Below are 11,486 nucleotides of genomic sequence, written 5' to 3'. Positions count from 1 at the left end.
TAGAAGATATGCACATCACATTACTTTGCCATTCGACCAGAACCGGAACTAACAAGGCTCAAGATTACTATTTCTTTTCTACTTATAACCTACCCCCCCCCCTCCTCCTTATTTATGGGGTACCGTTATGTTTCACTTTGATTGTAAATGCGCCCAATTAGCTGCGGAAAAACTTAAAACGTCAAACTTTTTATTGAAAAGCAAAAATCTACAAGATCGGCCGTTTTTTTTAATGATTGAAAGCACTGATCAAAATGTCTGTAATATGGACTAGTTATACTAGATATTTCTTCGTCGTCATAAGTCATTAAAACTTGAAACAGTTATATATAATTTTGTTCATGCAAAACAATTGTCTTTTAAAAAAATATTAGGTATTAAATTTAATATTTCCTCAAGTATTGATCATTTATTTTACCCCCAAATCTGGCTTGTAGTTGAATGAAAAGTGCCGCGAGGTTAAAATAGCAGGGCTTTTTCTTATATCTACCAAGAATACTTCAGACCTTAGAATTGATTTTAAAATGTCCCATTAAAATTTTCCATCCGATAATGGAGGGGAAAGTTCTGAGAGAGTAGCTCTAACTGTGCTACAGTGCGTATCAATTATTTTCTAGCCTTAAGCCAATCATGTTCGACTTCTGCTGAAATCTTCCCCAAAATTGCCCACTGTTCTTCCCTAACTTCAAGATAGACTATTCTTCTGACGTACTCATCTTAGCTGGCTTCTTTTCCATCCCACCAACTTACCAAATATAGTTTTTCTTTACCATTATTTTTGCAGCTTTTTTTACTGAAGTGATTCATTACCCCTTCCTTTGTAACTGCAATAGTTATGATTTTTGTCAATTATTTAGTCAATTAAATTTTTAAAATAGTGTGTCTGTAATTTTAAAATTGCAATGTCGAAGAAAATAGTTTGAATTACTTCTTTTTACATAGTTTTTGGATTATTGAATCATTTTTTTTTTCGAATAAGCTCTATTTATCATTAAAACTTTAACTCATTCATTAATTATCAAATCCATTTGTATTGCCAAACGATATTTGTATTCTGAAACGATTCTGATCATTCTTGGTAGTTTTACAAATAAATTGCTATTTGCAAAAATATTATCTGTGTAGATTTTTTATATGGATAGTTCAACTCGAATTTATACTTAGTTTACATAATGAATTTCATCAATACGGATCTGTTTCTGCTGGACAAAGTGATCAAGCGAGTCATTTGCGGGACAGACTCGTTACACGAAAACCCAGTTTCAATTTTGGACTTCCGCCATTGCGAGGTGAAATTTCGCATAGCAATATTTTCAAATAAATAAATAAATGAATATGGCTAAATAATAAAAAAAATCATACGACTTAGTTTTTAAATATATATTCGCAGAAGCGAATTTGGGGGGGGGGGGGGTGGACGCTTATCTCTTAGGAATTCGACCCCCTGCCGACTCAAAGGGTCCCCTCTTTGTATTAATTTGAGACATCCATTTATTTAATAATTTGGAGGGGGAAGCGTGCGCCAAAAATGCAGTTTTTTTGATCAAAATTTTCCAAAAATGCCTAAAAAGCCTTTTTTGGCCTGTTTTTTAAAATTTTGTTTGCGACCCAGAAATTTTGGTCAAATCAGGGTCTTTTTAATTTTTTTTGAGAGAGCTCGGAAAATCAATTTGGTCGATCTAAAAAAAAATCAACAAAAATTTCGACAATTTTTTCCCCTCTAGAGAAAATCCTAGATCCGCCCCTGTATATTTGTTTGCATTTTCGAAGAAAGTACAGAATTTATATGCTTGTGTTGTTTTTTTTCAGTCAATTTTTGACTTCCTTACTAAACCTGAGCTAAAATTATTTTAAAAAACTTCAGATCTTTTTTTGTAAAGCTACGGGGATTTGAAAAAAATCAATTTGCTCAATTTGACATTATTTGGTCATTTTCCTCAAGTTTTTAAATTTTTCGTTTGGGCGAACTTTTTATCTGAATACTAAAACTTGTTCGCACAATAATAATGCAGCATCTTAATCAGGTACGTAATAGCTATTTGATTTTCTTTTAAGAGTCTTAAATAAGAGTCTCAATAATACAGAGTCTTATTATGCACCGTTTTCAGTGATTTGTTTTTACTCTAAAATTGTTTTCGTGTCAACTTTCGAAGAAAACGGATTATTCATTTTCTTCATTCATTCAAATATTGGCTATTGGCGTCAGAGCTCATAACAAAAAAAAATTGACACCATTGAAGATATCGGCTCAAAGAATCAAAATGCCTAAAGATATTTTTGACTCCAATTGTTTTCAACAAAGTTCTGGAGTTTGAAAATAGCCAATTTGGCCATTCTCTGGACTAAGTTATGCGAACTTTGAAGATTGTATTCATTATGGTGAAACGTATGCGTGGCGAATTATCTCGCACAACAAAATCATTCCAAATTTAATTGAGCTAATTGGTAGAGTTGGCTAAGTAACATTTCCAACTAACATTTTCAGACATGATTTTAGATATTGTCTAAAATTTATAGTTTTCCAATACTTTTTTACCAAAAGTTTTTCAAGACTAATTAAACGGCAGTCGGAAAGCTCAGGGTTCTGCCCTGATATACGAGCAGTCTTGTTTGATATTTGAAATTGTAAATTTTAGTGTTCCACAATCTTTGGAGAATCTAGCGCATGATTTCATATCATCAAACCACTTTCAAGTAGTTATAAACATGCCTCAAATATCTTTTGAGCTACCTCACCACACAGAAATGGCGGGGATGCTCAATATATCCTAGAATATTTCACAAATCTTTTCACGTACGGATTTCACGAATATTTTCAAGTAGAGATATTATACCAAAGATAAATTTGTTGCCCAAACTGTATGGTTCGTTCATTAGAGCGCCATTTCAAAAATAACTGTAATCTGAGATGTTATTGTAATCTGTTTAGAATAGTAGAACGGATTACTTATCTGAAGTTGGGGTTATTGTTAACCCCAAATTTCTCGGAATGTACATCTTGCAAGATATCTTGCAACACATCTTGCAAGAACTTACATTGCTTTTTGCTTGGTTTATTTTCATTTTGTAAAGTTTTTTAAAAAAATTCTTTTGCAGTGCAAAAAATAATCAAAGTTTTGAACTCTAACACAATCTTAGTTTTATTTAGTTTTTGCTGTGTTTGGTACTTTCAATGTATTTGTTCCTACTTTCGAAGAAAACGGAATGTTTACGCTCGGTGCGATTTTTTTTATTCAGTCAAATTTCACCGATCGAAATAATAATTTTCAACAAACATTTTTTTTACACCATTGAAAAAATTGACTTCTTGAGTTCAACTGTAAAAAGATATTGACCTCCTATTATTTTTTGTCAAGTTCTGGGCGTTTGAAAATTGCCAAAATTGCCATGTTCAGGACTAAATTATGTGCGCTTTGAAGAGTATATTTATTATGCTAAGATTGTAACGCGAATTTTTTATGCGTGGCGAATTATTTCGCCCAACAAAATCGTTCCAAACTGAATTGAGGCTAGCTAGATGTTGGTATTATTATTTTCGTAGGAATCAAAATTTTACAATTTGATATTGTCCTAAATGTATAGGTTTTCAATATTTTCTTTTCCCAAAAAAATATTCGATTTGAATTAAGGGACAGTCGGAACACTCAGGGCTTTGCCCTGATATACGAGCAGGCCTGTCTGAAGTTTCTCCTAGTCTCTAGCAAATACTCAGCAACATTTCCCGGCTGAGATTGCTGGATTAAGTTTTTTTCACAGGAGAAATAATGTACAAAATTGCAGTAGTGCTTTTTCTGCCTTACACCCTGAACTTACAGTAGAACAGTATAAATCATATGCACATTGCATAAACACTTTGCATAAACACATCGCTTAAGCACCTTGCATAAGCACATTGCAGTTGTGTAAAAATCAGCATTACAGTCTGGACTCAGAAAGACTGCTGATAAACTCTATTCATTGCATTTCGCGTCGCTCATTCGGTTTGTCAGCAGTCCTTCTTAGTCCAGACTGTAATGCTGATTTTTACACAACTGCAATGTGCCAATGCAATGTGCTTAAGCGATGTGTTTATGCAATGTGCTTATGCAATGTGCATATAATTTATACTGCTGTACTGTAATTTCAGGGTGTAAGGCAGAAAATACACTACTGAAATGTTGTACATTATTTCTCTGTGAAAAAAAAACATAAGAAATTAGCACAAATTCATGCAAAAATAATGTTTTTAAAGTTAATTTTAAAATTTTGTTTTAAATTTTCAAAAAAATAGATGAAAAATTTAAGCGTGTAAAAAGTTAAGCGTGTAAGTAATCAAACGTTTTTTCTTGCAGCTTGCTTATCTTATTATAAAAGATTATTGGAATTTTAAAAAATTGTGTAAAGGTTCTGGCCCAAAATGCAGAAATTATGAATCATCAGTGAAACTTCTACGCGGTTAAGTGAATCCAAACCTTGCAAGAGTCTTTCAAAGTCGCCGAATCAATTTTAATTGCAAATAGTTCCTCCCTAACAACTGGTCGTAAATCAGGGCAAAGCCCTACATTTTCCGACTGCCTCGTGAATGGTTTTGTGATGAAATATAAGTTATTGTCATTCAATATCACATATCAAGAGCTCAATTTTAAGTCTCAAAATAAGTCCTCAAACTAATTAAAAAGACAATTTAGTTAACTTAAATCAGCTTAGCATGATTTTGAGTACGGAATAAGTAGCCACCCTAATGCGCGTATTGCAAGTATAATGTAGTAAGCGAGCAGTCCCCGACCAAATGGTAATCCTGAAATTCCAGGATTTATCCTCGCGCTGTCAAATTTCTTTTTCAAATTGATCTGAAAAAAAACGCCACCCCAGACAAATACCTCCCTTTTTCAAATTTTTTTCTAAAATTCGAGCTAAAACCACTAAACTGGTACATATATGTCCTAACCACAAAGTCACCCTAGACCACGATAGATCTGTCAGAAATCTAACTATCGTTCAAAGATATGGGTTAGAGTCCTATTACTTTTGGGCTAAAGTCATCAGATTTGATAGTATGGTAAGATTGGTTTGTTGAACAGCTAAAGCGGATCCCGAAGGAGATAGTGAAGTTCCGCAAGTGTCTGGAGGAGCTGGAGTTGGACAGTAACATGATCTGTGAGATGTCCAGGGCTCTATTCCAGTGTCAGTTTCTCAAGAGACTCTCCCTCTCCGACAACGAGATTTATACTGTTCCACCCTGGATAGGATGTCTGTGGAACCTCAGGGAACTGAACATCTCTAAAAACGCACTCCTGGGCAAGTAATTTTGATCATCAACCAACCGCTGCTATTTTTTGGATAGTTGAATTAAATCCACAACCTCGGCTAGATAGAAAGTGCCAAACAACTTTGCTGTCAGATGTCTTTTGACTCTCTAAAAACAAAGAACACTTAACAGGGAGGGGGTAGGCAACTTTTAATGGTAGAAAAACCGAAATACTTAAAACTAAATTAGCCGATCAGTAATCAATAATCAGAATACAAAAATATCAAGGAAATTTTTACTATTCTGTCAGTCTAACCAATCAGTATCATTTCAACTGTCATTTTTGAAAGATACTGATCGACTGGAATTTTCTGGCGTTTTTATCTTTTTGTTTTGTAAAAACCCAACCTCTTCCCCATTAAGTGTTTCAAAAAATGTTTTAGATGTTCCATTTCACATCCGAAACTGCAAATACCTTCACTCACTTGACCTCAGTGTCAACCCCCTGGGTCGAATGCCAGAAGGAGTCACCCAGATCTTAGGTCTGACTCACCTCTACATGAATGACTGCTTTCTCGACTACCTTCCAGCCAATTTTGGACGACTAACTCAGTTAATCGTGTGTGAATTGAGGTCAAATAATATCAAATACTTGCCAAAAACCATCATCCATCTAACCTCTCTGGAACGACTCGACATTGGAGGCAATGACCTCACTGAACTTCCGGAGTTTTTTGGCGCACTTGTCAGTTTAGAAGAGCTTTGGATTGATAAAAACAAAATCAGAAAACTCCCTCAGTCGATTGGTCAGCTCTCGTGTCTGGAATTTGCCGAACTGAGCAGCAACTGTCTATCAGAAATACCCGAATCAATTTGCCGACTGACTAAGCTACGAGAGTTGTATCTTCACGAGAACATGATTGCTCGACTTCCTGGCGAAATCGGTAGATTAGTTTCACTCAACGTTTTAAACCTTAGCGACAACTGTCTATCTGAACTTCCGACAAGTATCAGCGGCTTCCACGACTTAGTTGAACTTAATCTGAACAAAAATCAGCTGACGACTCTGCCGGCCGAGATCAACCGACTCGTAAACATTCGTTTTTTGTACATAGACTCAAACAAGCTGACGTGTTTGCCCAAAGAAATCGGGTTCTGTTCCAAGTTGAGGGTGTTGTCCCTGGCTAAGAACCAATTGTCTAATTTGCCAGTGGAGATCGGAATGTGTCGACATTTGAGGGTGTTGACGGTGACTCAGAATCTCCTGTTTGAACTTCCTTACTCACTTACAAACTGCAAACTTCTGAATGCATTGTGGCTCTCTGAAAACCAGGTTTAAAAATTACCATCAATTACTCTATTTTTAGTAGTGCTTGATGCAATTTTTCCAAACAGTAAAGCCCGTTTTTTCGTTGAAATTATTTTACTTCTGAAAAAGCGATTTTCTAAATAGCGGAATTTGTTTTGCCTGTTTAGTTTGTCGTTTTAAAATTAGTTTGACACAAAAATTGGTAATAATTTTGGCTAAATCATCATTTTTGACTCTGCTGCTTTGAAATTAGGGCTCGCCTCTGCTACCATTTCAAGCTGACGTGAACGAAAAAGGTCAGAAAATACTGAACAGTTACTTGTTCCCACAACACAACAACCACAATTCAAACGGAACAATGAACAACGAATCATTTGGTCATTCGAGTTCATTTTACCCCGACGTATCAGACGCCGAGAGTCTTACCTCGAGCGTGTGGGATGCAGAGTACCGCAAGCGATGTCGTGTCGCATTCAAACTCGACTCGGATTACACGCGAATGCAGTCGGAAAAACCGAGACCACCTCCCGCCTACCCGAAGGAGTCCAACTATGCCCGAGGCCAAAAGTTGACCCCAAGTCATTTTTCTTATTCTGATGACCAGTTTTTAGGCCCTAAAGTGGAAATTTATCCCGAAAATATGGTCACGTATTTAGTGTCTAACTCGTCATCGCCCGGGTAAGCATTAAACTCAAATTCACAGTTCACTTATCTGCTTGAGAAAATTTTTCAAATGAGGCCCTTAAATTACCCTTAGAAGAGAAAGATATGCTTTTAAGACAAAAATTTGTGCGCCTCTGACTTGATTGCTCATTATTTTGCTTGATATACAATCTGATTTTTAATTATTAGTATCGACAACCATAAAACTATGGTGATGAAAAACACTGAAAAAGTATCGCAAAAAATATTCCAAAAAAAATACTTTTTCTTAGGTTTCGGCAGAGCTGGAAAAATACGAAATGGCTGAACCAAAAATTTTATGATAAGCATGACCAAAGTTTTGCATTTTCAATATGTTGATCAATTATCAATTTGAACTGGTTTTTTACTTGAAAAAGATTTTGTTTACTGCAAATCTCGTGCAACAAATATAATTGACGAAAATCTTAATACAACAAGAATTTCAGAAGTTGGAAATTTTCTTAGTTCCTACGAGCCGATAACTGCCGATCTTTAATGAATAGAACATAAATGGTCAGAGTTAAAGTAGTCCTTTGCAGAGTCTACTGCTGGCAATGAGTTTGCATGGATAATAATTGATTCCAATCAATTTTTGTGGCCTAGAATGTTGCCATTATAATCGATTATAATTATCTTATGCGACCACACAATCGATTTCAATCCATTATTATCTAATATTTTCAAAAAATTTAAACAGATTATAATCCATTTAAAATTCAATATAAAAAATTACAAGGGATTATAATATGTCTAAAATGTTTCCAAATTTTTACAGCTTTTTCGTACATGCTTTCAGCTTTTCCTAGATTTTTTACAGCCAACTGGATTTTTAAACCTGATCACATCCTTTTAAAAATGATGTCCAGCACACTTTCAGCACTCTTCCGTGTGAAATACCCCAATGCTTACCCCATCCCCCTATCTTTTTATCCCTCCAAACATCTACCAACTCGAACTCTCATCAGCTCTCCCCAGTGTTGCGGGTTTGGGGATTGGGTGTTTGGGGGTAAGTGGAATATGTGGCGAGATCAAGGGTTGGGGTATACGCGTGTAAAAAGGGTAATAGTGGCGGGATAGATGGTAAGTGAAAGCAGTTAAGTTGGTAGGCATAAATAAGTGTAAGGTAAGTGGGAGAGGGGCATTGTTACTTGATTTGAGAAAAAAGATGAGAAAAATAATCGTACAAAAAAATAAGAAAGAACATACTAAAAAATCAGAAGCCAAATGTAAATCTCAATTTAATGACTGCAATGTTCACGTTTTGAAACTATACAGAGACTGTTTGGAAAATTCAGGCTCTTGCCTAAACCAAATTATGATAAACTATAATAAATTATAACCCATTTTAATCCATTATAATCCATTATAATCTATTATAGCCCATTATATTCTATTAAAACCCACTATAATCAATCAAAATTGTTTATATTGGTTTAAACTGATTTCTTTTTTTGTTTATAATTAATTATTAATCCTTTACAATCGATTATTTTAGAGTTTTATTGAGACAGATATCGAAAATGCTTTATAATCGTTTATTATCTATGGAATGTCATTGCGGGTGAACTACTGAAATTACTCGAACAATTCGGAGGATGCACTGATGTCCACTGGTTTGGATGATGCACTGAATATTCAGGTTCTTGTTTAGTTCGCAGAAAAAATGGTGTTCAGTATTGCTCTTTTTCTTGGAAAAAAAACCATAATTTATGAGTTTTAAAAAACATAATTTAAAAAACATAACAAAACTTGGTCAAATTTTTTTTTTTTCAGTTTTCACTTTTTAACTAAACCATCCGATAAGTCCCTGCCTTTGAATTTTGTTTTCGTTATTTTCTGTCTCTGGTTGAAACTAGTAGTTTCCAGTAATTTGAGACATCTGCGAAGATGCATGGAATTGGCAAGCAATTTGATTTTCGCTGAAGTAAACTGAATTAAAAAAATTTTTCGATTTGTTCTTTCTGATACTTCTGCTACCACTGTAGACGAAGAGTTTCAATAAAAAATTCTCACCAGTACAAAAAGAAATGACGGAGTAAATACACAGTGTGGTGCAAAATTTTTGGTTTATCGGGGCTTTCAAATGACTTGAGAGCTCTGGATTTCAGAATGGTTGAGTTAAAAAAGAGTTGGCAAAAATTTCAAGTTTCTTAAGAAATCATGAGATCCTCCAGAGATCCTCTGCTAGTGAGTGACTCAGCGCGCCTTCTTTAACAGTCAAAAAAATTTTGTGAAAGGCAAAAATGTTCAAACCAGATTTTCTTGCCACTGAGAGAATTTCTGATCTAGAATTGAGTCCAAACTAGACCTGAGTCAGCCTTTATGTGACACGATCCCAGACTAGCTTTCTCATACTAGGAATACCTGCACCTTATGCAAACGTTCCTTCTAACTTTTTTCGTGAAGTGGTCGGATCAAAAACGAAACAAAATTTAGTTGGAAATCAAAAAGTGAGCAGCAGACTCCTCGCTGTGATAAAAATTCAAGTCTATGAACTTTTATGTTAAAGACTCAAAATGTTAAATGTTACCAAATGTACATTAAAAAAGTAAGTCGATGCACAACACATATTTTTGGAAAGTCATTTAATCAAAAATTGCAGAATGAATTTGTGGCATAATATACTTTATTGACATCCCTTCCCCTTGAAAAAATAAAAATTAGGCTCTTTTTTCTTTTCCCCACTTCACATGAGGATCAAATTTGTGATGTAACGAGGAGTTTTACAAGGTTTAGTATGAACGATGAATATTGTCGTCATGACCTAATCAATCTACATACCAATAATCAAAACAATCAAATAGTCTGAACAAAAATTGTGTGAATTTCCGTTTGAGGGAAAGCAAAACGAGCCAATTGTTATCATAATGGAAACTTAAATTAAGTTCAATGATTTTTTCAGCAAAAACAGATTTCCAGTTCCCCTTATGACGTCAAATGGCAGATGCATCATTGACAACAACGGCGTCGGGGGAGCCAACTCCTCCTCTTCGAGAGTGGGCAGTTTTTCAGTAGCCCAGAGTTACAACCTCCAGTCAGCCAATCCACCTATCCATCACAATACAAACATCAACAATCACAACTACCACATTGCAGCCAACAACGACCATTATGTACCTCCTCAGGTAGAGTAAAAGGGCTTTTTCACGCCAAAATACCCTCCCCTCCCCTCCCCCTCCCCCTCAATCAACCCCCCTTCCAACTTTACCCCATCACAACTTCCTTGCATGTGTACTGCTGAGAACTTTTGCTCACGGCGTGCAATTATGAGAAGAGTTCGCCTATCGGCCAAGCTCCCCACTCAAAAAAAATGACAGAGATAACAAAATAAACAGTTTTAGAGGGTTGTTTTACATTATTTTTGGGGAAAAAAAAACATTCAAAAAATAGGAAAATCAAACCACACATAATGTTTTATTTTTTTTTGATTTTTTAATTTGTTGATTTGTTATTTAGGGCGCGAGGAAGAAGGGGTACGGGTTTGTGGAAAATGAAAAATAAAAAAATCACTTTTTTTGGTTTAATGACTAGTTATTTGGGAGGTTGAAAAGGGCTTTGTTGATAAACTTTTTCAGGCAATTAAAGTATATTAGCGTGTATTTAGCCCGTCCCCCAAAATGGATCACACTTTGTGACTCCGACGATGCCACACAAGCAAACGGCTCAATGGAACTACGTCGTCACAAATGGGACAACAATCCGAAGTTCGAACGGGCCGAACCAGACAAAGTCAATGGAAACACTAGTCAACTGAAAAAAAAACAGATGATACAACTGAACTTTTTCGTAAAGTCTTTAGAATATATAAAATCTGATAATGAATAGCCGACACGATTTGATTTAGTTTTTAAAACGGTAAACAGAAAAAAATATGTTATGTAATTCCTTGGTTAAGCAGTCTCAAAGTTATTGGAAAATTACGAAAGATTATGAAGATTGATATTTTCAGCCTAAATAAAAAAAATGAAAAAAACTTATTGCGACTAATTTCTACAAAAAACCAACAAAAAATTGTGCTCATTTCTACTAAGGGTAATTTTTTATAGCCCAAGACTTAAAAACTTATTTATTTCTCTGCATGTTACTTTCTTAATTAGGTAATTAAGTAAATATTTTGATTGATTATTCTTTCAACTTAGATTATGGAAACTTGTAATTAACTCTTCCTTTTCTGTTGTGAAAATGTGTACATAAATTGCAAAAGTCTGTCAAAAACGATGGCGTTTGAGGCTCACAGCCACCTGTGCTTGTTACTGGAGGGCGAGG

At 35.0% G+C, this 11,486-nt stretch overlaps 1 protein-coding gene across 1 annotated transcript; it reads left to right on the top strand.

Annotated features, from left to right (window-relative positions):
- Positions 1–416: 416 nt before the first annotated feature.
- LOC134843839 (leucine-rich repeat-containing protein 1-like) lies at positions 417–11,114 on the top strand. Its single transcript, XM_063860135.1, has 6 exons — positions 417–1,289; positions 5,061–5,277; positions 5,671–6,560; positions 6,790–7,214; positions 10,123–10,345; positions 10,825–11,114. The coding sequence occupies exons 1-6, from the start codon at positions 1,173–1,175 to the stop codon at positions 10,972–10,974; spliced, it is 2,022 nt and encodes a 673-aa protein (XP_063716205.1). The 5' UTR covers positions 417–1,172; the 3' UTR covers positions 10,975–11,114.
- The last annotated feature ends 372 nt before the right edge of the window (positions 11,115–11,486 follow it).

Source organism: Symsagittifera roscoffensis, chromosome 4 (genome assembly GCF_963678635.1).
Source record: "Symsagittifera roscoffensis chromosome 4, txSymRosc1.1, whole genome shotgun sequence".
Taxonomy (NCBI): Eukaryota; Metazoa; Xenacoelomorpha; order Acoela; family Convolutidae; genus Symsagittifera; species Symsagittifera roscoffensis.
This window is presented reverse-complemented; position numbering and strand designations above follow the sequence as displayed.

Coding starts and splice junctions, on each gene's coding strand:
- LOC134843839 (XM_063860135.1), top strand. CDS start 1,173: ATGAATTTCATCAATACGGATCTGTTTCTGCTGGACAAAGTGATCAAG. Junction 6,561..6,789: donor TGTGGCTCTCTGAAAACCAG/GTTTAAAAATTA, acceptor CTTTGAAATTAG/GGCTCGCCTCTGCTACCATT. Junction 7,215..10,122: donor TCTAACTCGTCATCGCCCGG/GTAAGCATTAAA, acceptor TGATTTTTTCAG/CAAAAACAGATTTCCAGTTC.